The 26908-nt window shown below is 58.1% G+C and overlaps 3 protein-coding genes across 7 annotated transcripts; 2 read left to right on the top strand and 1 right to left on the bottom strand.

The window, feature by feature from the left end:
* Window positions 1–1536: 1536 nt before the first annotated feature.
* On the top strand, window positions 1537–2330 carry Rps15 (ribosomal protein S15). Its single transcript, XM_085692511.2, has 3 exons — window positions 1537–1737; window positions 1866–2100; window positions 2191–2330. The coding sequence occupies exons 1-3, from the start codon at window positions 1646–1648 to the stop codon at window positions 2302–2304; spliced, it is 441 nt and encodes a 146-aa protein (XP_085548637.1). The 5' UTR covers window positions 1537–1645; the 3' UTR covers window positions 2305–2330.
* Window positions 2331–3649: 1319 nt separating this feature from the next.
* On the top strand, window positions 3650–24338 carry Apc2 (APC regulator of Wnt signaling pathway 2). 3 transcript variants are annotated; one of them, XM_048460114.3, is made up of 15 exons: window positions 3650–3753; window positions 9193–9351; window positions 9467–9557; window positions 9651–9831; window positions 10940–11048; window positions 11152–11265; window positions 11391–11468; window positions 11601–11699; window positions 12150–12537; window positions 13011–13106; window positions 13461–13600; window positions 14053–14130; window positions 14217–14333; window positions 14680–14894; window positions 17458–24338. In XM_048460114.3, the coding sequence occupies exons 1-15, from the start codon at window positions 3700–3702 to the stop codon at window positions 22466–22468; spliced, it is 6930 nt and encodes a 2309-aa protein (XP_048316071.2). In that variant the 5' UTR covers window positions 3650–3699; the 3' UTR covers window positions 22469–24338. The 3 variants fall into 3 exon arrangements, with proteins under 3 accessions (XP_048316071.2, XP_048316070.2, XP_048316078.2); XM_048460113.3 differs by having other exon boundaries at window positions 11149–11265; XM_048460121.3 differs by lacking the exon at window positions 3650–3753 and adding an exon at window positions 6521–6690 and having other exon boundaries at window positions 11149–11265.
* Window positions 15260–26423, bottom strand: C8H19orf25 (chromosome 8 C19orf25 homolog). 3 transcript variants are annotated; one of them, XM_048460219.3, is made up of 3 exons: window positions 26039–26423; window positions 25419–25575; window positions 15260–15719 (listed from the first exon to the last, which is right to left on the bottom strand). In XM_048460219.3, the coding sequence occupies exons 1-3, from the start codon at window positions 26166–26168 to the stop codon at window positions 15605–15607; spliced, it is 402 nt and encodes a 133-aa protein (XP_048316176.1). In that variant the 5' UTR covers window positions 26169–26423; the 3' UTR covers window positions 15260–15604. The 3 variants fall into 3 exon arrangements, with proteins under 3 accessions (XP_048316176.1, XP_048316184.1, XP_048316192.1); XM_048460227.3 differs by lacking the exon at window positions 15260–15719 and adding an exon at window positions 24293–24860 and having other exon boundaries at window positions 26039–26410; XM_048460235.3 differs by lacking the exon at window positions 15260–15719 and having other exon boundaries at window positions 24293–25575; window positions 26039–26407.
* Between the last annotated feature and the right edge of the window lie 485 nt (window positions 26424–26908).

Raw genomic sequence — 26908 nt, 5'->3', positions numbered from 1 at the left:
GGTGGCACAGACCACTCTAGAGGTGGGAACAGGACGACAAGAAGTGCCAAGGGCAGCTTTCCCAGGGCAGCTAGGTATACACCTGCCAAGACGGGGTCTATAGATCAACAGGAAGGTAGACCCGAGTCTCAGTAGTTTACCCTGAAGCAATACCTGGTCGCAGGAAGAACCAGAAACGGATTACCTGAGCACCACCCAAGAACAGACCATCCAAAGGAAATACCTAATGTTCCAACTACTGTAGATGAGATCATCTGCCAGTACACACTCATCAGGACACCCCTAGACAAATGTCAGCCAATCAGGGGTCCTGAACTTCAGAAACACCTCGCCCCCACCTTTACTACTATAAAAACCTACTCTGAGCTGGGGGCTCTCGGTTTATTCCAATACGCTGGACACACGGAGAGACCGAGTTTGCAAACCTGCATAAAATAAAGGCTCTTTGCTTTTACATACGGGACTCGGTCTTCTTGTTGGTTTTGGGGGAACTTTGAGGATTTGGGCATAACAAAAGGTCACTCTTAGCACCTATCAGTTTTGATGTCAGCCTGAGCTACATGAGACCTGTCAAGTTAGGAGAGTAGGCCCCTGCTCCTCGCATCTATCCCAGCCCACAGGCCTGGTCTGGACTCCAAATCCCAGCAGGCAAGGTCCTGACCCCTCCCTGGAAGTGGAGTCAGGATCACTCCCCAGGGTATTTAAGTGATCCCCCAAAAGAGAAAAGCATAGTCTCCCTTTCTTCCTCCAGGGGGTCGCATTTCCACCGGTCCGAGAGCGCAGATCTCCCATTAAACCTGGATATTTCTTAATTTGACTTATTTTGATTTGACTTGATTGGGAATTTTTGCGTCGGCAGGGAGCTCGCGTTAGGAAATATTCCTAACAAGACCCTGTCCAAAACAGAAAAGAAGTAGGTGGGGAGATGGCTCACTGGGTGACCTGAAGTCAAGTCTCGGGATTTCCGTGGTGGAAAGAGAGAACTCATTCCTCTGCCTTGTCCTCTGACCAGCACAGTCTCTTACACACACACCACACTAGTGAAAACAAACAAAAGCCGGGAGGTGGCGGCGCACACCTTTAAGCCCAGCATTCTAGAGGCAGAGGCAGGCGGATCTCTGAGTTCGAGGACAGCCAGAGCTACACAGAGAAATCCTGCCTTGAAAAAGCAAAATAAACAAATAAATGAAAATGAAAATACAAAGTCAAGCAGAAAGCAGGAGGACCGCTATGAGTTCGAGAGCACCGGGACTCCTTGAGAACATGTGAGAGACAGAGAGGGAAAGAAAGAAAAGAGCGACAGAGACTACAACAAAACAAAAACCCCAAACGGAAGCACACTCCTCTGGCGCAGGCTGGCTGCGCTTTGCCCTCCACACAGCAGGGGGCGACGGAGAGTCTGTGGAAAGCGGAAGCGATCGTGCTGCTGGGGGCGTGGCCTCCCAGCGGAGCTCGCGATAACTGCGCAGACGCAGCCACCGCTTCCTTTTCCGAGTCGCCGTCAAGATGGTGAGTACGCGCTCTCGGCACTCTGGGCCCTCTCGGCGCTCTGGTGTATCCGCCGCCATCCGCCCGGGGACGGGGATCACAGACCTCGGGGGCGCTGATCGGGGTCTCCGGGTCCCGCTAACCCCGACTCGCGCTCATGCAGGCCGAGGTGGAACAGAAGAAGAAGCGGACCTTCCGCAAGTTCACCTACCGCGGCGTGGACCTGGACCAGCTGCTGGACATGTCCTAGTAAGAGGCCTTGGGTAGCTGGGGTGGCGCTGGTTGGCGGGGCTGTCCGGATCCGCTTTGGGGGTGCGCGCTGAGGGTGGACCCCGGGGCCCGGGCTGGCCTTGAGCCACCCCCGTCTCTCCCCACAGTGAGCAGCTCATGCAGCTCTACAGCGCCCGGCAGAGGCGACGCCTCAACCGCGGCCTGCGGCGGAAGCAGCACTCGCTGCTCAAGCGCCTGAGAAAAGCCAAGAAGGAGGCGCCGCCCATGGAGAAGCCCGAGGTGGTGAAGACTCACCTGCGCGACATGATCATCCTGCCCGAGATGGTGGGAAGCATGGTGGGCGTGTACAACGGCAAGACCTTCAACCAAGTGGAGATCAAGGTGAGCGCGCGCGGGTCGGGGGGACTGGGCAGGGGTGGGGCGGCTTCGCCTTCTTTACGCCGCTCACACTCCGCTCGCCCTCACCTGCAGCCGGAGATGATTGGCCACTACCTGGGCGAGTTCTCCATTACCTACAAGCCTGTGAAGCACGGCCGGCCTGGCATCGGTGCCACCCACTCCTCCCGCTTCATCCCCCTCAAGTAGCTGTGGTCAATAAAGACTCATGTTCAGTCCTCGGAGTCTGCTTTCTTCTGGGGCTCCTCGGGGGGGCCGTCGTGCATAGTCCTCCACGGTTCCGGGGCCACATGCATCCTGTCTGCGCTGTGGTCCCGTTGGCTCATCTAAGCTGCCCAGCATTCAGTACTGTCTTGTTGGGCGCAGCACAATGGCAGCAGAGTGAGCAGGAAGGCTGGGGGTGCGTGGGGACCACAAGCGAGTGAGCAGGAACTGAAATGAGTGCAGGGTCTGCTGGGAGCAGCTGTGGGAGGTGGTAGAGGGCCAGTGGTAAGGGCTTGGCTGCTCGACCCGGGAGCCTCCCAGGATCCTGGGATAGCGGGCCTGGGCCACCGCCAGATCCTACACCTCGGGCTGTCGCGCCCATGGGATTCTACAGGTGCTGCAAGAGGAGGGACTGCTTCCCCTGCTGAGCTCTCCTGAGCACTGGTTAAAGGCATACACTGGCCTGCTTGGCAGCAGCCGGCCTCAGTTTACTGGAGAGCTTTGGGGGTGAGAGCCGGCAGAGTAGCTGGAGACTCCAGCTGCCCACCGTGCTGAAATGAGCGACTGCCCACGAAGGCTGAAAGTCTGGGATCCCTGGCAGTGGCCAGTCCGTCTTTACAGCGTTACTTTTCATATCCATTTCTGTCTACATCTGCGCCAGCCCCTCTGCCTGCTATATGTAAACATTTCCCGGCACCTGGATCAAAGGAACAAAACGGCAACCTTGCCTTGGTCTCCCAAGTGTACCACATCTGACCACCTGACTTACCTTTTTTGTTTTTTGAGACAGGGTTTCTTTGTAGCCTGAATATTCAGGAACTCTGTAGAGTAGGCCTCGAACCCCCTGATCAACCTGCCTCCACCACCCAGTGGACTTTTAGCGTTCTTGATTTTTGCTAAGTAGACAAAGACCAGGGGTTCAGGCCTGATTGTTCCGTGTTTACATGATGGGCTCGGCAACTAGGACAGTGTCCCCATTCAGCCAGCCCCCTCCAGGCCCCTCCCACAGCTCTGAGTGGCACTCAACAAATGTTGAATGACTGTCCACACACGGGTGCAAGATGTCCCAGCCACAGGGTGGCGCTTTCTAGCTCACCCCACATCTCAGTTCTTCATGGGCCCCTCCTTTTTAATTACAGTCCTTGGACTGTTTATAATCCTTAGAACCCTCCAGGTAATCAGAAATGCACGTTTTTGCTGTTCGCAAGCGGGTCTCCGATTTACACTGGCATCTTTAGAGTCTCAGGTCACCCCTCCCCTTAGGAGTGACACCCCCGCCCCCCCCTTCACCCTTCTGTGCGCAGGCGCAATATTCCCTGCCTCCCGCCTCCATCCCTGCGGCCAAGGGCGGGGCCCGCGCTGTCCTGCAGCCGCAGCTCCATGGGGCTCTTGGGGCTCCTAAGCCTCCTGCACTCAGCCTTCTTCGGGGACCAGGTAGGGTACAGGGAGTCCTGGTCCGGGACGAGGGTGTGGGTAAAACCAGGTGGGGTCCTGACTACAAACAGCCGTCTCCCGGGGTCAGCGTGAAGACACCCAGGCTAGAGCAAGCCAGCTTGATGAGTCGGGGGTCTTTTCATAGTTGCTCTGGAGATAGTTGCCAAGGAAACCGCCTAGGCATGTGTTTGGGGCTGGGCTCCTCTCCCCTGTGCTGCAGCGACCCCTCCCCCGTCCTGCGCAGGCGCAGACCTTCCTTTTGGGAGCATCCCTCCGCGCAAGAGACCCTCACTCTCCTCTCCCTCCTCCCCTCTAGAGACCAGTGGTTGGGAGACAGGGCTGAAGCTGGGGTACATCGCGCTCAGGGTCCAGCCAGCGCAGAATGCGGGACCCGACCACGCCCTGCAAACTGCTAGGCCTCAGTTTCCCCGTAGACACCACGGAGCTAGGGCCCACCTGCTCAATGTCCATAGATTGACATTCCTAAGATTGTAGTTCCCCCACATAAGGGGAAAATGGGGCAGGATCAAGCTGCCCAAGGTCATATGACTGAGCCAAAGAAGTGCTTAGGCGCTGGGGGTCTGGGGAGTGGCTGTGCCTGCAGCCTGCCCGCTCCCAGGGAAATTGAGGGCCATTAGTGTGCTCCAGCATCTGCTGTCTCTGTCACCCAGCACAGAGCACAAATGAGGAGCAGCGTGTGGTCATCTAGCTGCCCAGTGCCTACTCCACAGCCAGTGGAGCCCACTTGGGGGTGTATGTAGGCTGCTGCATGCCAAGAGGACAGCCGTCAGACTCCGCAGGTCCAGTGACCTCTGCAGTGTTAAGTCGAGGTCCCAGGGTGCATTGAGCCCATTGGAAAGCCTGGGCACAGTGCACTAGGTGCAGGGTCTCCCACATCATGAAGGTCAGGCCTTGGATTCTTGGTGACTGGGGTTGGGGGTTGGATTCCAGAGGCTCTTAGGACTTCAGAGTGCCTGGTAATATGGCGTCCAATTCCATCATAGGCTCATCCAGCAAGGAGGGGACAGGAAAGAGTGAGGAATGTTCCTGTCTGGGGGGTCCCCATAGCCTTCCATGGGCCCAACCCCTCCAGAGGCCTGGCTGCAGCTCGGGTGTGATTGAAGCAGTGTGTTCTTCCTAGCACAAGCCTCAGTGTCTCCATGTGGGAGTGTAAAGGCTCCCCTTCCCCCAGCCTTTGCCTGAGAGGACTTGGCACACTGTGGTGTTCTGGAGAAACTGAACAGTCCCGAGTTATTCTATAAGGACTGCAAGCCAGGCTGGACACCAAGGTCACCCAGGGAGGTGGAGGCAGAATGGAAGTCTAAAAGGCTCTGTGTTCTGTACCCAACCCCACCCTGTTCAACTCTGGGCTGAGTTATGAGGACCCTCCCAGCTCTCCCGGCCTTGATGGCTCGCCCTGGCTGAATCCCGCAAACCCCCCTCCAGTGCTTCACGGACACCGCCATTCCTGGACTTCAAGCTGGCTGATGCAGCATGCCAGGTCCCGCTTCGTCCCTTTTATTTTGGAGACGAGGTCTCACCTTAGCACAGGCTGACCTCGAACGCCATGTAATCTTCCTGCCTCAGCCTCAGTGCTGGGATGACAGACATGAAGAAAGCCTTCCCCACTTCCCCGCCTCCAGCAAGGGCCTCTCTACCATCTCCTCCCAAGCAGCGAGGACACCACTGGTCAGCCAGCTGGAGGTTCCCTTACTGCAGCCGCAGGTCCCTGATAAGCCTTGGGTGGGAACCGTTAGGGTCCCTGCTAACTGCTCCTGTCTGGAAATACTGGAGGGTGAGGGGTTCCCTTGCCTTGCCTGGCATTCCCTGAGATTCCTTCACACCACAGAGGGGCAGAAGTTCTATGGTTTGTGTCCTCAGATGGGAAAATACCGCAGTAGGCCATATAGCCACCTCTCTCAGCATCGACAACGCTTATGCTGTGTGAGTGGGGCTGGCAGCCAGAGGGACTGTCCAGACACCAGGCCTGGGCAGTGTGTGTGTGTGTGTGTACACTCACACATGACGCAGGTGCGGGCAGTCGCAGGGGGTGTGTGATTCCCTGGGAGCTGGGAGCCACCGGACCTGGATGTTGGGAACCGAACTTGTGTTTGCAAGAAGAGTAACATACACTGTTGACTTCTGAGCCATCTTTCCAGCCCCAGGCTCTGCGGTTAGTGCCCAAGGGCGCCCCTTTGGGCATCAGGAGGTCAGAGATAGAGACCTGGGGTGAGATAGAGACAGGGGCAGAGAGACACGGGGAGGAATCGGTCACAGGTCCTGATGCTTCCAGGTGGCGGGGCAGTGAAAGATGCGATTGTCAATCTGTCCCCAGAGTGCCTGTCCATCTCCCAGCCTTCCAAGTCCCAGGTCATTGAGGACCTCAGAGTACTCTGACTTTGTTTGTCCCAAGTCCTTCCTGTCTTGACATCTCCACACCTGGCGGGTTGGGTTGAGTCTTGACCCCAAATTCCCCCAAGATTTTGGAGTAATATTTACCAATTTGATGCTTTGCATGGGGTTTTGGCTTCAGAGCACCCCTTTTCCCTTGATAAGGGGTTTAAGAAATCAATCCCAGTGCTCCCACTCCATCGGCCCCTAAGGAGGCCCGACGCCCCGCGGTCACCACGGGTCCCCGCCCCGGGCTGCTATTGGCTGTTGCCATGGCACCAGCTCGTCTTCCCGCGCCGCCATTGGCTCAAGCACCTGCATCCCGCATCCTCCCCCGCTTGCTCACGGTGGTCTCGCCCAGCGCCGGGAGCGGCAGCACCGCACCGCCTGGGCAGGCCGGGATCGGATCGGGCTTTGTCCCTTCGGAACACCCCCCTTTTCTCGTGCTGCTGAGATCCCCGGAGACCTAGACACCCCAAGTCTGGGTTGCAGGCTTAGCCAAGAGGAGGAAGGAGGCCCCGGGCCTCACAGCTAGCCCAGATGCAAGTAAGCGTGCGTCTTCCCCTGGGCGGAGGGCAGGGGCGCGACCTGCCGCGCCCTGTCAGTACGCAGAATAGGAGCTGAGGGGAGACTGTGTCCGGATGAGGCAGGCATCTCAGTCACTATAGCTAGTCCTACACACACACACACACACACACACACACACACACACACTCATGGGCTCCAACATCCAGATCCGTAGATGATACATAAGGGATGAAGAGGAGAATCAGAGAACAGGATGCTGTGCGTCCCCGGGAGGTCTCTGTGTGCTTCTGGTCTGTTTCTTTACCTCTCTGTAAAGGCTGGGGTGTTGGGATGTCAGGAGTTCAGCGATGAGCCCCCCGGGTGTTTGTCTCCCTCCACACCTGTGTCTCCCCCTCTGAGTCAGGAGACCTGCATCCAGTTACTGCTTGTCTCCCTGTCTGTCCCCTGCCAAGGTGGCCACCTTGGGGTTAGAGGTAGGTGGGACACCTTTCCGTAGTGTATGTAGGGTGGACCCTGAGGATGCGTGCGTGTAGGGTGTTGAGGTTTTTCCGGCAGGCACTGGGGAGCCATGGGAAGCGTCTGAACACCATAAGGATGGAATCCAACAGTGAGCCTCGTAGCTTCCTCTGGAGGGGACTGTGTCTTCCGCAGTAGCAAGCAGGAGAACACCGGCAGGAGTGGCCTGGTGCAAGGGTGAGGGTGGGGTGGATTCAGACGCCAGCTTGGAGGGCTGGTAGCCCTGTGGGGACAGGATAATAAGCGACATGGAGAGGAACCATCAAGTGTGGACCACGAGCGTCCAAATGGGTGGGCATGTGGGACTACACAATTCCTGCAGAGCCTCCTCTCCTCCTCCTGGCTGGGCAAGGCCTGCTGCCTTCTGCTCAAACCCAGGGCTCAGTTAATGTGAGCCTTGATCCGTGGGTAGAATTTGTGTCAAGGTGAAGCCACTTCTGCCTTGGAAACTCCCATTGGCCCTTTGGGGCAGTCAGAGGTAGATCTGCTCTTCAATGGACATGCAGAGACACAGGGAGAGGACAGGTCTGTTTTGCTTGCTTTTAGTTTGGTCTTTTGAGATAGAGTCTTACGTAGCTCAGGCTAACTATGAACTCAATATGTAGCCTAAGCTAGCTAGCCTTGAATTCTTTTTTTGTTTGGTTTTTCGAGACAGGGTTTTTCTGTGTAGTCCTGGCTGTCCTGGAACTTCTCTGTAGACCAGGCTGGCCTTGAACTCAGAGATCCACCTGTCTGTGCCTCCTGAGAGCTGGGATGGAGGTGTGTGCCACCATGCCCAGCTAACTACCTGGACTTCTAAGCATCTCTGTGGGAAGAGTCTGGGTTCTGATTACGCTGTCTGCCTTTCCCATTCTTACCTCACCCCAGCCCTAGACCCAACTTTCTCTCTCCCAGGAACAGCTGAGATTTGGTTCTGTTGTAGGAAGAAGCCAGAAGGCATGGCTGGGCCACAGCCGGTCCTCCAGGCAGGATGGGATAGTGGGAGACTGAGACCCTCAGACATTTGGTGGTTCCCTCCACCCATGCCCTGGGTGACATCAGGGTGGGCAGGGCTTTCCAGAAAAGGAGATATTAGTATGAGATCATGTGTGTTCAGGTGTTCAGGGAGCAAAGGAGGAGGTGTTGCCTAAACAGAGTGGGTGTGGTTGATTTGGGATGGAGCCTTAAGGCTGGCAAGGAGAGGGGGGCTCCCAAGGAGGAGGAGGAGGCAGGAGAAGAGACGAGATGCCATTGGTGGGCCTCAGACAAAGGCGGAGGGAGGGGGCTTTCGCATATGAAGGGAACAAAGACGGAAGGGGGATTGTGGGGGTTCAGGGTGGCTGTGGAGCGAGAGCCAAGCTGAAGGAGGAGGCACTGGCCAGCTGCACAGAGGGCCGAGGCTGGACATTCGGGAGCACAAAGAGCTGGGCTGTGGCCAGGCTGCCGGCTGGGCCAGGAGCAGACTCTGGAGAACCTTTCATGAATGGAGGGAGGGTGGGGTTTCGGGGGGACCGGCCCAGGACTCAAAGTCCTGGGATGACCATGGTGAGTTTGGGTCTATCTCCTGCCCATAGCTCCCTTAGTCAGGGCTCCTCGGCCTTCACAGTGTCTTGGGTGAGCTAATGACCCGTCCTTCCCAGGCAGTCTGCCAGCCTGGGCAATCTGTGCTTTGTTGGGGGATCAGTCCCATCTGCCTGCCTGCCTGCCGTCTGTCTCTCTGTCGGTCTGTCTGTCAGCTTCTCCTGTGTCAGTCTGTGAACCTGATGGCCTCCAGGTGGCCCATCCACCTGCTGACAGATGTCTGTGTGACCCTCTGTCTGTCTGTCAGTGTAGGTGTCCACAAATCTGTCTGTCCACTCATCAGTTAGACTTGGATGTATCAAACAACCCTGTGAGGACTCCTCTGCCTCACACCAGACTACCATTCCTGCTGAGCGCGCCCTGGGGTGGGCGAGAGGGCTGGGCTCAGACCCTGGCCTTTCTGAGGGACACCAGCTCCCACTCTTGTGACCTCCTTGTCCCCAGGCACTGCAGGAGTTGAAGATGACCAGTTCCATGGCATCGTACGAGCAGCTGGTCCGGCAGGTGGAGGCCTTGAAGGCGGAGAACACACACTTAAGGCAGGAGCTGAGGGATAATTCCAGCCACCTTTCCAAGCTGGAGACAGAGACTTCGGGCATGAAGGTGAGGGTCTGTGTGCCGGGCATGGCTCAGAAGCACTGATGATGTCCTGGGAGGCGGAGAGAGGTCCCCGGGGCAGCCATGATGACCACAACCCTATTCGCTACTATGCCCGCAGGAAGTTCTAAAACACCTTCAGGGCAAGCTGGAGCAGGAGGCGCGGGTGCTGGTGTCTTCCGGGCAGACGGAAGTGCTAGAGCAGCTGAAAGGTGAAGTGCAGTACGTTAGGGACTGTCCCGTGGCTAGCGGGGACACAGCGGGAGCGGGTGGCTGACCTTCACCCGCGATGCCCCTCCTTTCAGCTCTTCAGACTGACATCAGTAGCCTCTACAACCTAAAGTTCCAGCCCCCAGCCCTGGACCCGGAGCCTGCCTCCCGAACTCCAGAGGGAAGCCCAGTGCACGGCTCTGGCCCATCCAAGGACAGTTTCGGGGAGCTGAGCCGGGCAACCATTCGCTTGCTGGAGGAACTGGACCAGGAGCGGTGAGAGTGGAAAGGATCCGCCCCCAGGGATCTCTGTCCTATGATTGGCTCATTGCTTGTGGCCCCGCCCCCATTAAGTCACACCCATCTCCAGGCTCTTCCACTCTCATCTCCACTGTATTCCTGTCTGGCTGACCCCAGCAGGAAGACAGAGGATATGGGGACATTTCTGGCAAAGGGAAAGGCTCCTGGCAGACACCCCCCACCCCAGTCGGAGACATACAGGCGTCTCTAGGGACAGAGTCAAATCCAAAGTCAGGGCTCAGAATCAGGCCTAACTCCAGAGATTCTCAAGGAGGCCTTTGTTGATGGAAGGACAGAAGCCCAAACATTCTGGGCCTAGGGCCAGTGGAGGGGGCAGCACTGGAGCCTGGGCTCAGCCCGTCCGGGTTGCATGAGGTCCGCCTGATGGGCAGCGGACAATCAACTCAGCCTAAGTCAGCTATGTGCGACTTCCGGCCTCAGATTTCCACTCCATAAAATGGGAATAGATTTTTGCTGATTGCTTTTTTTTTTTTTTTGGCTCCCCAACCATATTTATTTCTTTGGGAGCACCATGGCTTGTGTGTTGTCGTCAGCGGACACCAGAAGATCCATGGGGACAGACTCAGAGGGCCAGGCTTGGTGACAAATGCCCTACCTATCTAGCTACTTTGCCAGCCAAGAGAGGGATCTTAGCATACGGTCCAGGCTAGTGAGGATCCCCCGGCCCAGCCTCCTGGGTGCTGTGGGGACAGTTAGGCTTCTGGGACCGAGAGCTGGTATGTATGAACCGGAGGAGGTGAGCATTCCAGAGCCCTGTGGCCTCTTGCGGCTTCCTAGAATTCCCTTTATGCTTTGTTTCGTTTTTATCTTTTTATTTATTGAGACAGGATCTCTCTACATAGCCTTGGCTAGCTTGGAAGTAGCTCTTGTGGCCAAGGCTGGCCTTAAACTCACAGAGATCCTCATGCCTCAGCCTCCCAAGGGATTGCTTTTTTGCACTTCCTCTTAGCTTCCCCCTCCCACTCATCCAGTTTCTTCCAGTGCCCACCTCAGAGCTGGGAGTATGGGTGGGGGGTCCTTGCGAATGTCACCTATAAGAAGGTACCCCGCACCCCTACCCCAGATGCTTCCTGCTGAGCGAGATCGAGAAAGAGGAGAAGGAAAAGCTGTGGTATTACTCTCAGCTGCAGGGCCTGTCAAAGCGTTTGGATGAGCTGCCACACGTTGACACGGTGAGACCCCGGGCCACCTAGCGAAGATGGGGGTACAGGGTGTGTGTGACGGGGAGGCTTGCCCCGGATGCGCCTCACCGCAGCCTGTGCCCCCTCCCAGCAGTTCTCGATGCAGATGGATCTCATCCGGCAGCAGCTGGAGTTCGAGGCCCAGCACATTCGCTCGCTGATGGAGGAGCGTTTCGGCACCTCGGACGAGATGGTGCAGCGCGCGCAGGTGCCTGGTGCACACGCAGGCATCAGGGAGTGGAGGGCGTGCTGAATGGGTGGAGGCAGGATCTTTCGGAGGCGGAATCAGCCAAGCAAGCAAGCAAGCTTGCCTTCCCTTTTTCTGGTCTCTAGATCCGTGCTTCGCGCCTTGAGCAGATTGACAAGGAGCTGTTGGAGGCCCAGGACCGGGTGCAGCAGACCGAGCCTCAGGTACCAAGACAAGCGGAGCTAGGGCCAAAGGGGTGATGACTGATGTCTGCCCCCTATTGTGCGCCCTGGAAGGGTTCTGCAGCCTTTGGGCAGTGCAGACTGAACCCCCCAGGCCTCATGCTCTCCCTGCAGGCTCTGCTGGCAGTGAAGCCTGTGTCGGTGGAGGAGGACCAGGAGCCGGAAGTCCCCACGCACCCTGAGGATGGCACCCCTCAGCCTGGCAACAGCAAGGTGAGAAGGAAAAATCCGAGCATGGGCTGCCAGTGGCGTCCGATGAGGGTCCCCAGGCAATCCCGGTTGATGGAGACTCAACCTGGACAGAGGCTCTCTCTCTGTGAGGCGAGAGGTCTTTGTTGTGGGACAGAATGCCACTGTGGAGCCCTGACTGGTCTGGAACTCTGTGTAGACAAGGCTGGTTTTGGTTTCAGACTTAAATCTGCCTGCCTCTGCCTCCTGCTTGCTTGGGTTAAAGTGCCCTGCTTAGTGTCCCTTGGGGGAAGGTCATGTTTTGATGTAATGAGGTCAGAAGACGACTTGCAGGAGTCGGTTCTCCCCTTCCGTCAGATTCGATGGCATGTGCCATTATCTACCGAGCCTCCATACGGGCCCACGGGGAACTGTCAACAGTGATGGAGCACGGTTCCCACCGCCAGTTTGCACTCATCCCATGTTGCCCTGCAGGTGGAGGTGGTGTTCTGGCTTCTATCCATGTTGGCAACACGCGACCAGGAAGATACGGCGCGCACACTGCTGGCCATGTCCAGCTCGCCTGAGAGCTGTGTAGCCATGCGCCGCTCAGGCTGTCTGCCACTGTTACTCCAGATACTTCATGGCGCTGAGACCGGGGCTGGGGGGCATGCGGGGACCCCCGGCGCACCTGGTGCCAAAGATGCACGCATGCGCGCCAACGCAGCCCTGCACAACATTGTTTTCTCCCAGCCGGATCAGGGCCTGGCGCGCAAGGAGATGCGTGTGCTGCACGTGCTGGAGCAGATACGAGCCTACTGTGAGACCTGCTGGGACTGGCTGCAGGCGCGCAACAGCGGGACTGAGGGTGGTGCAGGAGACGGTGAGTGGGAAGCACCTACCTGCTCAGCAGCCAGCTGCGCACCTTCTCAGCTGTGTGAGCTGAACCCAAGGGTCAGTGGGGCAAAGGGACACACAAAATACTCTCTACCCCTGACCACGCCCCCAGCCCCTCACTGGGGATTCTAGGCAGGCACTGTACTGCTGGGACAGGCCACCAGCCCTCCTAATTTATCCAGGCTGGCCTTGAACCTGTGACTCTCCTGTCTTCCCTCGGGGCGGGGCGCTAAAGAAGTCACAGGCCTGTGCTACAGCACAGACCTTCACCGGTCTCTGCTGTGCAGTTATGTAAGCGACAACAGCTCCACAGCCATGAGGTGGACGTCTGTATAGGACACCATTACTCAGCAAGTGTGTGACATTACACAGATTTTGAAGCATTAGAGCGTGGGAGAGGCAAGGGAGAGCTTGGGTATCACTACGGGAATGGGACTCTAACTTCGCCACTGCCCACAGCCCCTGTGCCCATCGAGCCTCAGATCTGCCAGGCTACCTGTGCGGTGATGAAGCTGTCCTTTGATGAGGAATACCGTCGGGCTATGAATGAACTGGGTGAGCTCCCTCCACCCCACCCCTCCTGGGCCTTACACAGCGGTGGACTGACCCCTCTAGGTGCTGTGGTACAGAGCATGGGTTGGACAGTGTGTATGGGGGACCATATAAGAACAGGGAAAGAAGTCTGGCAGTGGTGGCGCACGCCTTTAATCCCAGCCCTTAGGAGGCGGATCTCTGTGAGTTCAAGATCAGCCAGGTCTACAGAGCAAGTTCCAGGAAGCCAGGGCTACACAGAGAAACCCTGTCTTGAAAAACCAAACCAAATAAAACAAAAGACCTGGGAAATTGGTTCATATAGGATGGAGAGACAAGCCCCTCTCTGCCTCACCTGCCTTCCTTCCCCTCCGACAGGGGGGCTGCAGGCTGTGGCGGAGCTACTGCAGGTGGATTACGAGATGCATAAGATGACGCGGGATCCGCTCAACCTTGCCCTGCGCCGCTATGCTGGCATGACTCTCACCAACCTCACCTTCGGAGACGTCGCCAACAAGGTTCTCAGGGGAAGGAGGAGGATGGGTGGGGCTCAGGTGTCCTCTTGGGGCTTTCCCCACCTCACCCCAGCCTGGACGTGGCCCTGAGAGGTGGGAGTCACTTCTGGCATACAGAGGGGCACAGGCTGGCGAGAGTTTCTCTTGGGCTCACCATTTCATCTACATACCCATGAGGAAGGGAAAGAAAGAGCAGGGGAGGGGGCTAGAGAGATGGCTCAGCGGTTAAGAGCACTGCCTGTTCTTCCAAAGGTCCTGAGTTCAATTCCCAGCAAGCACATGGTGGCTCACAACCATCTGTAATGGGGTCTGGTGCCTGGTGCCCTCTTCTGGCCTTCAGGCATACATGCAGAAAGAGTATTGTATACATAATAAATAAAATAAATGAATAAATAGCAGGGGAACCCCTTGCTGCCACTGCTGGGACAGTAACTGTCTCCTGTCAATCCCAACAGGCCACACTGTGTGCCCGTCGAGGCTGCATGGAAGCCATTGTGGCCCAGCTGGCCTCCGAGAGTGAGGAGCTGCATCAGGTACCCGGGGCAGGCTGGGAGTGGGTGACACCCCAGGGTCAAAGTGGGGGGGAAGGTCCTCTGACTGTCCCCGCCACCCTGTCCAGGTCGTGTCCAGTATCCTGCGTAATCTGTCATGGAGGGCCGACATCAACAGCAAGAAGGTGCTGAGGGAAGTCGGCAGCATGACCGCCCTTATGGAGTGTGTGCTGCGGGCCTCCAAGGTGAGCGTGGGTGGCATTGGAGAAGTCAGAGGAAGTCACCACAGCCTCTGTCGTGAGACACAGGCTTGGAATAGGGAGACCCTGGGGGGAATCAGGTAAACTGGATGACTGAGTCTGGGACTCCCAACCTAAAGTTCTGAAACCTCACTGCTGAGCTACCCCAGCCCCTCACTGGGGATTCTAGGCGGGGCTTCACCCTGACCACGCCCCCAGTCCCTCACTGGGGATTCTGGGGGGCTCTTTCACAGAGCTATTTTCAAACATATTATTCATATTACAGATATTCCAGGCTGTCCTGGAACTTGCTTGGCCCCCTCATGTTGACCATCCTTCCCTCCCATCGCAGGAGTCCACCCTGAAGAGCGTGCTTAGTGCTCTGTGGAATCTGTCTGCGCACAGCACAGAGAACAAGGCAGCCATTTGCCAGGTGGATGGAGCACTGGGTTTCCTGGTGAGCACACTCACCTACCGTTGCCAAGGGAACTCCCTGGCAGTCATTGAGAGCGGTGGTGGGATCCTGCGCAATGTGTCAAGCCTCATTGCCACCCGAGAGGACTACAGGTCAGTCTCCGCTATGATTCGCCTGGCTATGCAGAGGGTTGGGGCTAGGGGATGACATGGTGGGAGGGGGGGGCTGCAGGTGGCAGCTGCTACCTCATATGTACCGAGAGGCTCATTTTTGAAGATGTAACACACAATGTCTTAGGACTCTATGGTTCATTCTGATCACTGCCCATCCTTGAGGGCAGAGGCAGAGGCAGGAACCGTGGAGGTGTGCTGCTTACTGCTTGCTCAGCCTGCGTCCTTGTACATCAGGACCACAAGTCCAGGGGTGGCCCCTTCACCTGGGCTGTGTCTAGGCTCATATCCAGTTGACAAAGTGGATTACAAAAAACAGCACAAGAAGATGACACGGGAGGCCTGGCCTGAGGGCGCACGCCTTTAATTCCGGCACCGGGAAGGCAGAGGCAGGGGGTTCTCAGTGAGTTCGAGGCCGGCCTGGGCTACAGCAGTAGCTTCAGGACTACAGTGACAAACTCACCCTAGACTGCTGTTCCCCACTGAGGCAGGGTTTCTGTGTAGCCCTGGCTGTTCTGGAACTCACTCCGTAGACCAGACTAGCCTCAAACTCAGAGATCCACCAGCCTCTGCTTCCCACATGCTGGGACTAAAGGCGTGCGCCAGCCAGCACCCGGCCCTAGACTGGTGCTGGAGAAGTAATTCAGTGGCTAAACCACTGGTTGTTCTTGCAGAGGATCTGTGTTTGGTTCTCAGCAGCTGCAACCATCTGTAACTCCAGCTCCAGAGAATCCTGTGCCCTCTTCTTGCTTCTGTTGGCACCAGACACATGTAGTCAGGGCACAGACAAACATATAGGCAAAACACCTGTACACATAGAATAAAATAAACCGTGTTGTAAGTAATGTTCATAATAGGGGCAAGGCATGCTCCTGAACCCAGCACTTGGGAAGCACAGGCTAGCCGGGACTAACACATGAGATGATTTCTAAAAACAAATAAGAAAGAAAGGAAGAAAGAAAGAAAGAAAGAGAGAGAGAGAGAGAGAGAGAGAGAGAGAAGAAAAGAAACAAAGAAGAGAGGAGAAAGGGTGGGTAGGATGGGGTACTAGGTGCTTCCCAGTAAGAACTCTTAGCTAACCTGGGTTTAGTTCTCAGCATTAGATTGGGCAGCTCACCACCTGTAATTCCAGTTCCAAGGTTCTCTGGCATCGGTGGGGATTGCACACACATGGTGCACGGACTTTCATACAGGCAAAACACCCTTACACATGTGATAAAATCATTAATTAGCCAGGCGGTGGTGGCACACACCTTTAATCCCATCACTCAGGATGCAGAGGTAGGTGGGTCTCTGAAAATTCGAGGCCAGCCTGGTCTACAGAGCTAGTTCCAGGACAGCCAGGGCTACACAGAGAAACCCTGTCTCAAAGACCAAAGGTAAGGGCTGGAGAGGTGGCTCAGTGGTTAAGAGCACTAACTGTTCTTTCATCAGAGGACCTGGGTTCAATTCACAGTACCCACATGGTGGCTCAGTCTGTAACTCCAAGATCTCGGATACCCTCACACATACAGGCAAAACGCCAATGCAAATAAACAAGAAAAAGTAAATAAAAATAAGACCAAATAAGTTTTTAAAGATTTATTTATTTATTATATACACAATATTCTGCCTGCATGTATCCCTGTGGGCCAGAAGAGGGCACCAGATCTCATTACAGATGGTTGTGAGCCACCATGTAGCTGCTGGGAATTGAACTCAGGACCTCTGGAAGAGCAGGCAGTGAGTGCTCTTATCCTCTGGGCCATCTCTCCAGCCCCATAAGCTTTAAAAACAAACAAGCTAAATAAATAACACAGGCATGATGGTACGGGACACATGCCTGTGACCTGACACAGGGAGCTAAATGCGAGGGCAGTGCCAGCTAGCAATCGATTTTAAAGTTCACCTTGGCCTCCTCAGAGCCTTCCTCAAAACAAAACCAAACAACTGAGCATGTCACACAGTGTGGGGCGGCTATGCTTGCGCTACTGCTATTTCATTTTTCTCAAATTCAAACATGCGCCCAATCTAGCAGGTCCATTCTGATGGCAGGCATGACAGGGGTGTGGCTAAGTGTGACTAGCAAGGTGGGCGTAACTAGGCTATCTGCTAGCAACAGAGGTAGATGTGGTCGAGCAGGGGTCTGACAGGCGGGCGTGGGCGTGGGCGTGGCTAGGGCGCAGCAGGCAGAATGGGCGTGGCTAGAGCTCAGCAGGCAAGGTGGGCGTGGCTAGGGCACAGCAGGCAGGGTGGGCGTGGCGGGCCTAGGCGTTTAGCAACACAGATTTGGGACTGGCTTCATCCCAGGCAGGGGTAGACCTGACTTGGTTAAAGGCTCAGAGAGGTAGAAGTGGGTTTAGCGGAGCGAGGGGTGTGTGTGGCCAGGGTGAGCATGGCAGAGCAAGGTGAGCGTGACCGAGCTGGGAGCTGCGCTGGTGACTTCGGGGTATAGCGGATATGGGTTGGATGGCAGCATGACCTGATTTGCAGTGTGGTGTGGATGGTGGGCTCCACAGGGCTGGGGTACCCAAGTCCACCTTCCTTGTGCTCTGGGCTTCCCCAGGCAGGTGCTCCGTGATCACAACTGCCTACAAACACTGCTGCAGCACCTCACGTCACACAGCCTGACCATCGTGAGCAACGCCTGCGGCACACTCTGGAACCTGTCGGCCCGCAGCCCTCGGGACCAGGAGCTGCTGTGGGACCTGGGGGCTGTGGGCATGCTGCGCAACCTCGTGCACTCTAAACACAAGATGATCGCCATGGGCAGTGCTGCCGCTCTGCGGAACCTGCTGGCCCACCGACCAGCCAAGTACCAGGCAGCGGCTACGGCCATCTCCCCGGGCACCTGCGTGCCCAGCCTGTATGTCCGCAAGCAGAGGGCACTGGAAGCTGAGCTGGACACCCGGCGCCTGGCGCATGCGCTGGGCCACTTGGAGAAGCAGGGTCTGCCTGAGGTAGAGACCACTTCAAAGAAGCCCCTGCCACCCCTTCGCCACCTAGACGGGCTGGTGCAGGACTATGCCTCTGACTCTGGCTGCTTTGATGATGACGACGCGCCGTCTCTGGCTGCTGCGGCCACCACAGCCGAGCCCGCCAGCCCAGCGGTGCTGTCTATGTTCCTTGGCGGTCCCTTTCTTCAGGGCCAGGCACTGGCCCGCACTCAACCTGCCCGCCAGGGTGGCCTAGAAGCCGAGAAGGAGGCTGGTGGGGAGGCAGCTGTGGCTGCCAAAGCTAAGGCCAAGCTGGCGTTGGCGGTGGCTCGGATTGACCGACTGGTGGAGGACATCTCTGCCCTGCACACCTCATCAGACGACAGCTTCAGCCTCAGCTCAGGGGACCCTGGGCAGGAGGCACCAAGGGAGGGTCGTGCCCAGTCCTGCTCACCATGCCGGGGCACTGAGGGTGGGCGGCGTGAGGCCAGCAGCCGGGCACATCCTCTGCTGAGGCTCAAGGCGGCCCACACCAGCCTCTCCAACGACAGCCTGAACAGTGGTAGCACAGGTGATGGCTACTGTCCCCGGGAACACATGCGGCCCTGCCCATTGGCTGCATTGGCTGAGCACCACGATGATGCTTTGCGCGGGCAGAATCGGCCCAGCCGGCTGGACCTGGACCTGCCCAGCCGGGCTGAACTGCCTGCCCGGGACACAGCGGCCGCTGATGCCCGCGTGTGTACCATCAAGCTATCCCCAACTTATCAGCATGTGCCACTGCTCGACGGTGCCACTGGGACGGGTATCAGACCCCTCGTTGGACCCGGAGCCTCCCCAGGAGCTCGGAAACAAGCGTGGATACCTGCAGATAGCCTGAGCAAAGTCCCCGAGAAACTGGTGTCCTCTCCGCTGCCCGCGGCTAGCAAGGTGCTGCAGAAGCTGGTGGCACAGGATGGGCCGATGTCACTCTCCCGGTGTAGCTCACTGTCCTCTCTGTCTTCCACTGGCCATGCTGGCCCCAGCCAGGCTGAGAACCTCGATGACAGTGATTCATCCCTGGAGGGGCTGGAGGAGACCGGCCCTGGTGAGGCGGAGCTGGATGAGGCGTGGCAAGCGTCCGGGTCCACCTCTTTGCCCATGTCCATCCCAGCCCCCCGCCGGGGCTGCAGTCGAGGCCTTGGGGTGGAGGATGCAACACCATCCAGTTCATCGGAGAACTGCGTCCAGGAGACACCCTTGGTCCTGAGCCGCTGTAGTTCTGTGAGCTCTCTGGGCAGCTTCGAGAGCCGCTCCATTGCCAGCTCCATCCCCAGTGACCCGTGCAGTGGGCTGGGCAGTGGCACAGTGAGCCCCAGTGAGCTGCCCGACAGCCCCGGGCAGACTATGCCACCGAGTCGCAGCAAGACGCCACCAGCACCTCCTGGCCAGCCTGAGACCAGCCAGTTCAGCCTGCAGTGGGAGAGCTACGTGAAGCGCTTCCTAGACATCGCAGACTGTCGGGAGCGATGCCAACCGCCCTCGGAGCTGGACGCAGGCAGCGTGCGCTTCACGGTGGAGAAGCCCGACGAGAACTTTTCCTGTGCTTCCAGCCTCAGCGCGTTGGCCCTGCACGAGCTGTATGTTCAGCAGGACGTGGAACTGCGCCTGAGGCCACCAGCCTGCCCAGAGCGTGCAGGGGGTGGCGGGGGACACCCTCGGAGGGACGAGGCTGCCTGCCGCATGGACTGCCCAGCACCTGTTGGTTCTCGGGCTCGGTCTGCAGTTGATAAAGAATTGGAGGTACTGCGTGAATGTTTGGGAGCGGCCATGCCCGCCCGGCTCCGCAAGGTGGTCTCTGCCTTAGTGCCTGGCCGCCGCGCACTGCCAGTCCCCGTGTACATGTTAGTGCCGGCCCCGGCTGGGAACGATGACTCTGGCAGTGACTCCGCCGAGGGCACACCTGTCAACTTCTCCAGTGCTGCCTCGCTCAGTGATGAGACCTTACAGGGACCCTCCAGGGACAAGCCGGGAGGGCCTGGAGAAAGGCAGAAACCCACAGGCCGTCCCGGCCCTGCCCGGCAGGTCCGTGGGCACCGACCCAAAGCAACAGGCGCTGGTAAGAGTACAGAGCACACCCGAGGGGCGGGGAGGAACCGGGCACGATTGGAATTACCCCTCAGCAGGCCACAGAGTGCTCGATCCAACAGGGATGGCTCGTGCCAGCCCCGGACCCGTGGGGACGGCGCTCTGCAGTCACTGTGCCTCACAACACCCACAGAGGAAGCCGTGTACTGCTTCTATGACTCTGATGAGGAGCCCCCAGTCACGGCACCACCACCCCGGCAGGCGTCTGCCATCCCACGGGTTCTCAAGCGTGAGAAACCCACAGGCAGGAAGGAGACTCCATCCAGGGCATCAAAGCCTGCCACACCACCTGTGAGGGCTCAGCCCAGACTAATCGTGGATGAGACTCCACCCTGCTATTCCTCAGCTAGCTCCCTCAGTGAGCCTGAGGCCTCTGAACAGCCAGCCAGCCATCCCCGAGGCTGGGAACAGGCAGCCACCAAGGACCCAGGCCTGGGCAGTAAACGGGACAGCTCTCCTAGCCCCAGAGCAGAGGAGGAACTACTGCAGAGGTGTGTCGGCTTAGCCCTGCCCAGGCGCCGAACCCAAGTTCCCGGCTTGCGACGTCGCAAGCCCAGAGGTGCCCGGTCCGAGGTGCCGACCACTGAGATACCCCGGAAATGCCGTGAGGAGGTACCTGGCTCTGATCCAGCCTCTGACTTAGACAGTGTTGAGTGGCAGGCCATCCAAGAGGGTGCGAACTCCATCGTCACGTGGCTGCACCAGGCGGCAGCCAAGGCCAGCCTGGAGCCATCTTCTGAGTCTGACTCCCTCTTGTCTCTGGTGTCCGGGATGTCAGCAGGCTCCACTTTACAGCCCTCGAAACCCAGGAAAATGCGAAACTCTGGGGCGGAGGCTAGGGGTGTCTGGCGTCCAGAGAAACGGGGTGCAACTTCCACCAAGACCAGTGGGAGTCCACGGTGTCCTAGTGGCCCCGAGAAGCCAAAGGGTACCCAGAAAATGATGACAAGGGAGCCAGGAATGCTCCGGGGACGGACGGTGATCTACACAGCCAGCCCAGCCTCCCGGGCTCAGTCCAAAGGAGTTTCCGGCCCTTGTGCCACACCTAAGAAGATGGGAACATCTGGAACCACTCAGCCAGAAACTGCCACCAAAACCCCCAGCCCTGGACAGCAGCGTTCACGGAGCCTCCACCGGCCAGGTAAGATCTCAGAGCTGGCAGCGTTGAGCCAGCCACCAAGGAGTGCGACCCCTCCAGCCCGCCTCGTCAAGACGCCATCCTCAAGCTCCTCACAGACCTCGCCAGCTTCCCAGCCCCTACCCAGGAGGTCTCCTCTGGCCACTCCAACTGTAGGGCCTCTGCCTGGCCCTGGAGGGTCCCCCGTGCCCAAGTCACCGGCCCGGGCCCTTTTGGCTAAGCAACACAAGACCCAGAAGTCACCTGTTCGGATCCCATTCATGCAAAGACCAGTCAAGCGAGGGCCACCACCACTGGCCAGGCCATCCCCAGAGCCTGGACCCAGGGGAAGAACGGGGGCCGAGGGGGCTTCTGGAGTGCGCGGTGGTCGCCTGGGCCTAGTGCGCATAGCCTCAGCCCGCTCCAGTGGCAGTGAGTCCTCAGACCGCTCAGGCTTCCGCAGGCAGCTGACCTTCATCAAGGAATCCCCGGGGCTTCTTCGTCGCCGCAGATCGGAGCTGTCCTCTGCGGACTCCACAGCCTCCACCTCCCAGGCTGCTTCTCCCCGCCGCGGACGGCCTGCGCTCCCTGCTGTCTTCCTCTGCTCCTCTCGCTGTGATGAGTTGCGGGCGTCCCCACGGCAGCCCCTGGCGCCACAGAGAGCTCCGCAGGCCAAGCCAGGTCTTGCTCCACGTGCGCCCAGGCGCACCAGCTCCGAGAGCCCCTCCCGCCTGCCTGTGCGGGCACCTCCCGGGCAGCCTGAGACAGTCAAGCGGTATGCGTCCCTGCCACACATCAGCGTCGCCCGCAGGCCAGATAACGCTGTCTCTGTGCCCACCATCCATGCCAATACCACTCGCCGGGGAAGTGATGGAGAGACCAGGCCACTGCCCAGGGTGGCTGCACCTGGTACCACCTGGCGTCGTATCAAAGATGAAGATGTCCCCCACATCCTTCGTAGCACACTGCCTGCCACTGCCCTGCCCCTCAGGGGTCCATCACCTGAGGACAGCCCTGCTGGGACTCCACAGCGCAAGACCAGTGACGCTGTGGTGCAAACAGAAGATGTTGCCACCCCCAAGACCAACTCCAGCACTTCACCCAGCCTGGAAAGCAGGGACCCCCCTCAGGCTCTGGCCAGCGGCCCTGCGGCTCCATTGGGCAGTGATGTGGACGGGCCAGCCCTCACCAAGCCCCCTGCCTCAGCGCCCTTCACCCACGAGGGCCTGAGTGTGGTCATGGGGGGCTTTCCCACCAGCAGGCATGGGTCCCCCAGCAGGGCTGCACGAGTTCCCCCCTTCAACTATGTGCCCAGCCCTATGGTGGTGGCCACAGCGGCCAGCGACTCTGCCGTGGAGAAAGCCCCTGTTGCCTCTCCAACCAGCCTCCTGGAGTAGTGGGTGTAGGCCAACCTTCTGGAACATTCTCTCTTTGCCCCATGGCCCAGTCTGGGGGCTTGCTCTCCAGATGCCCTGAGTAGGCACAGCTGTGCCCTCAGAGCTCTGTCCAGCTCACATCTCTCTGCACCTTAGAGCCAGCCCTTGCTTCTATGCCTGGGGCTTGAGGGGATCGGCTGTAGACAGGCCACAGGGCACACAGCACCATTTTCTGAGGGACAAGAACTGTAGGCACTACAGTTACAGTTACAGTGTAGGCTGCACCCAGTGGGTGGGCTGGCACGGGCTGTGGTGAGGGTAGTGAGATCCTGGCAGCTGGCGCTACCTCAGCCCTGCACTGCTAAGCCTGTAATTAGTGCTGGGGTAATTGGTTAATGAGGACTCTGCCAGGCGTGTTTGCCTTCCCAGAGGCAGCTGGAGTGCTGGGTGAGGGGCGGAGCCAAGCTGTTCACCAAGCATCCCTTCATCGTGGCTGCGGAGAGATCGCCCAGGGTGACTCTGGGGACCTGCTAACCCCGTGTCCCTTCACTATCACAGAGGAGGGACTAGCTAGTGTCTGCAGGGAGGAGCCTGGTCCTTCCCATGGAAGTGTCAGGGTGTAGGATCCGCATCCCTGGCTCACCCAGTCTGGAATCCAGGTGGGAAGCCTGAACAGGGATCAAGATGGAGGCTGATAAAGACCCGAGGTAGGCAGGCATCTGAGGACCCAGGCTTTGGGTGTGTCTTCCTGCAGAGAGCACCGACAACCTCTCCCCTGTGGACCTGTAACCACGGCCATCGGCAGGAAGTGCTCCCAGAGAAGGACACTGTTCCTTGAGCTGGCCTCAAGCCCCTGCTGAGGGAAGTGGTTTTAAGAAAGGTTCTGGGAAGGACCACAGACGCCGCTGTCCTCCCCACGTCCTTCTTGTGGCGGGGGAGTTGACAGATCCACGATCATCATTGCCATCACACCTGGGTACACTGACAACTAGGGGCACCACTAGGGCCGACTCCACAGTGCTGCTGGTCCAGTCCAGAGATGCCTGGCATTTTCCTGGCTCAGGGCTCCGCCCCTAACCTGTTGGGGACACGCCACAGCAGGAATACCAGGTACCAAGTCTTCAACCCCAGGACCTTGCCTGCTGGACAGGGCTCCGGCAGAGCCCCCAGTCTGGCCTGTGGGGGACTGGCAGGGAGTGGCTAAAGCAGCAAGGTGACTCTGAGACCCCAGCTCATACCCACCATGCACCCTAGGGTGCCCCCGTGGTGGGACACAGCAGGAGACAGATGTCCAGCTGGGGCTGGAGAGGGGGAACCTTATCTGCAGACTGAACCTGTAAACCATGCACTGTGAGACCCCAGGGGGAGCAGAGGCTGGACCATGGTGCCAGCACGCAAGGCCCATCATTCTTCTAGCCTCCTGTCCTGTCGGCCATGTTTGCCTTCTCCACCCCACACAGTGGGGGACACACAAGCTATGGAGCAACATCCAGACCAGGGTAGGTAAGAGCTGGAACAGTGGCTTCTGAAGGGTTAACCAAAGCCAGGGGGCGGGGCTAGTCCGCCTCTGGAGTGTCCTCTGTCCTCCAGGTTGGCAATGGCTACAGGCACCATGAGCTGGAGACCAGTGGTCCACTGGGTGCTTGAACAGGGCAATACGCCCGATTACCTCACCTCCTGTCCTGTCTTTCACACTGTCCGGCGGCCAGTGTCATCCCCCTGCTCACATCTGGCTGGTTTGTCCTCTGCCGCGGCCCCACCTCTGTCCTGTCCTACTGGGTTAATATTCTGTACATACTGACCCCCAACCCCATGTACACAACATGACAGGACACCCAGCCTCGCTTCTGGTTCTCGTTCACATCTTTAATAAAGCAAGCCATTGAGTCGCTCTGGGTTATTAATCTTCAACACGGACTCTGGATGGGGGAGGTCATTCTAGAACTTTCTACTGCAGCCACAAGGCGCTGGCGCATGGGCCTAAGCTCCCTGCAGACAGACACATGCTAGAGCCAAGGTTGAGTCAGGTCAGCCAAACCACACCTGGCCATTTGCTTTTGGCCATCAGCCACTGACCACCTGTGGAGGTGGGGATCCGGGAACCCAGAGAAAACAGTGACCACTAGGAATGGGAATGGCAGGAATAAGTCACAAGCCAAGGCCATTTGGGACATGAGGAGGCATGTGGGGTGGCCAGCGCCTAAGGCGCAAAGGGGCTGAAGTGGACTTGGGCCCCAGTGATCCAGGGTCCAGCTCACGGAAGGCGGGCGTTGAGACCCAGAATGAACTCTCTGATGTTCCAAAAACAAAGCCTGCCCACTCCAGAGCAGCAGGTCGTCAGCAAGGTCAACTGAAGCTCCAGTCCAGAGGGTAATGTCCACCCCAGAAGGGTCCTGTGGGTGCCCAGCTGAGCCTGCAGGACACAGGCCCCCACAGAGATCCGTGCACTGTCACCCTGCCTTTGGGCTCCTCCCGTATTCCTGGACTCCCCAGAATGAAAACCCCCTAGCCAAGTTCCCTCCGCACAAGGGAGATGGGACCAGAGAGCAGGCAAGATGGCAGGACCCAGGAGGACCCGAGCCAGAAGGAGGTAGTCAACCACGGTGAGGCTGGACATACAGGTTCTGGCCTGCTGCAGATGTTGGGGATGGAGACCCTCGCTGCCCAGGCCAACATGAAGCAGGAAGTAGGAGCAGAGGGCTGGCCACTGTGGGGCAGGTTGGTTCTGAGCCCTGACCTCCGCCAAGTCCTAGACGCCACCCAGGCTGATGCCCCCATGAATGAGGCCATGCCCGTAAGTCCCACCCCAACTTTGAGGCCATCAAGGATGGAAGAGGGAACAAGGGCTCAAAGTCTGCCAAGGGAGCCAGTGCTGAGGCAGCAGATGGTGACAAGGGGCCCGGCGCCTTGTCTAGGGGCCCTCCTTGTCTAGGAGGTGGCTGAGGTCACCCGGCTGACATCCTGTTCTAACCTCTCATCAGCCTGCCGAAGGTCCTCGAACTTCTGCCTCAGTGTGTCCCCCGCCTGCTGCAGCCTCTCGTTCATGGCCACATAGGCCCGGCTCTGTTGGTAGAGCTGCTCGAGCCGGGCCTCAGGGTCCTCGGCCCTTGGAGATAGATCTGGGGGTTCTGGAGAGGAGAAACGGTGGTCAGGGGTTGGAAGTCATCCTTGGCTACACAGTGAGTTGGAGCCCTGCATGGGCTACATGAGACCTGTCTAGGCCCTAGAAAATAGTCAGGTCTGACAAAACCCCATGCTTCAGGAGTCACCGAGAGGACAGGACCGTTGCTGTCCCACCCAGGACTGCTTGGGTTCTTGGATTCTAGGGGAATCGCAGAAAACAGCCCCCGCACGTATCGTTTCCTCAGATTTCCACGTAGGAGCCACTGGGGTGGGTTTTTTTTTCCTTTTTCCCTTTGAGACAAGGTTTGAACTCACAGCAATCCTCCCGCCCCTGACTCCTAGGTTGGCTTAAGTCATCAAGCTCGCCGGCCCTTCACCTTTGCTTCTGGTGACGCACTTGACAGAGTCTGAGAGGGTCGCTAACAGAGATCGTCCCTGGGCCCTGGCTGCAGTCAGGTTTGCTCCTACCTTCTGGGGTCAAGGCGGTGAAAACAGGGTCGTTGGGGGGCGCCCCTCGCACGTCCTCCAGGATCTGCTCCACCGTGGGCGGCGCGGGGCGCGTGGGCAGCACCACGCGTTTCTTGCCTTTGGAGCTCATCGTGCAGGCGGAAGAGCGCGCGCTGGCAGCAGGTCCGCTCTCCACTTGGCCTTCCCACCCCGCGAACCTTTATGCACCCGTTACGGCCCTGTGCCGAGGCCCTTTCCTCGTCTCGCCTTCTCCTCTCCCGGGGTCTCAGAGTTTGGTTTAAACCCGGCCTGACTGAACCTCCTAAAACCCCTACTCCAAATCGCCACAACTTCCGCTTCCTGTTTGAGCGCCGCTCCGTTCTTGCACTTCCGGTCCTCTCCAACTCCGCTCCTCGGGAAACACTTCCCCGGTCTTAAAGAGCCCTAGGCCTAGACGTTCCTAAGAGCAGTCTAAAAGGATCAAAGGCTTTCCCTGACCACAAATGGCAAGAGGCGCGAGTGCTGAGCGTGAGTTCGAGTCCCCCTGGCTGGGCAGAAACTAGGAGTCAGTGTCTAACCACTGCCAGGTACACAGTGGGCGCTCAATAAATACTGGGTGGTGCCTATCCACAGGGTAACATGTTCCAGGGACCTTGTTTCCTTGTCCTGAGTGGTAGCGCATGCCTTTAATCCCAGCACTCGGGAGGCAGAGACAGGCGGGTCTCTGAGTTCAAGGCCAGCCTGGTCTACAGAGTGAGTTAATTACTCAGTCTCGAAAACCAGCACCAACAGCAACGAAAGAAAGGAAAGGGAGAAAAGAGCTAGTCCTCTGCTCGTGGCTGTGATATCTCAGCCAGTCGTCTGCTCGTGGCTGTGGTATCTCAGCCAGTC

The sequence above is a fragment of the Myodes glareolus genome, chromosome 8 (genome assembly GCF_982192425.1).
Source record: "Myodes glareolus chromosome 8, mMyoGla1.1, whole genome shotgun sequence".
Taxonomy (NCBI): domain Eukaryota; kingdom Metazoa; phylum Chordata; class Mammalia; order Rodentia; family Cricetidae; genus Myodes; species Myodes glareolus.
This window is presented reverse-complemented; position numbering and strand designations above follow the sequence as displayed.

Bases quoted from the DNA above. Each gene is read 5' to 3' on its own strand.
- Rps15 (XM_085692511.2), top strand. From the start codon at position 1,646: ATGCAGGCCGAGGTGGAACAGAAGAAGAAGCGGACCTTCCGCAAGTTC. The intron at 1,738-1,865 runs GTAAGAGGCCTT...CTCTCCCCACAG, and splicing joins CAGCTGCTGGACATGTCCTA to TGAGCAGCTCATGCAGCTCT. The intron at 2,101-2,190 runs GTGAGCGCGCGC...CCTCACCTGCAG, and splicing joins TCAACCAAGTGGAGATCAAG to CCGGAGATGATTGGCCACTA.
- Apc2 (XM_048460113.3), top strand. From the start codon at position 3,700: ATGGGGCTCTTGGGGCTCCTAAGCCTCCTGCACTCAGCCTTCTTCGGG. The intron at 13,107-13,460 runs GTGAGCTCCCTC...CCCCTCCGACAG, and splicing joins TCGGGCTATGAATGAACTGG to GGGGGCTGCAGGCTGTGGCG. The intron at 14,131-14,216 runs GTACCCGGGGCA...CACCCTGTCCAG, and splicing joins AGAGTGAGGAGCTGCATCAG to GTCGTGTCCAGTATCCTGCG.
- C8H19orf25 (XM_048460219.3), bottom strand. From the start codon at position 26,168: ATGAGCTCCAAAGGCAAGAAACGCGTGGTGCTGCCCACGCGCCCCGCG. The intron at 25,576-26,038 runs GTAGGAGCAAAC...TCTCCTCTCCAG, and splicing joins CACCGCCTTGACCCCAGAAG to AACCCCCAGATCTATCTCCA. The intron at 15,720-25,418 runs GTTAGAACAGGA...CTATGTGTACAG, and splicing joins CTTCGGCAGGCTGATGAGAG to GTGTTTTGCCTATATGTTTG.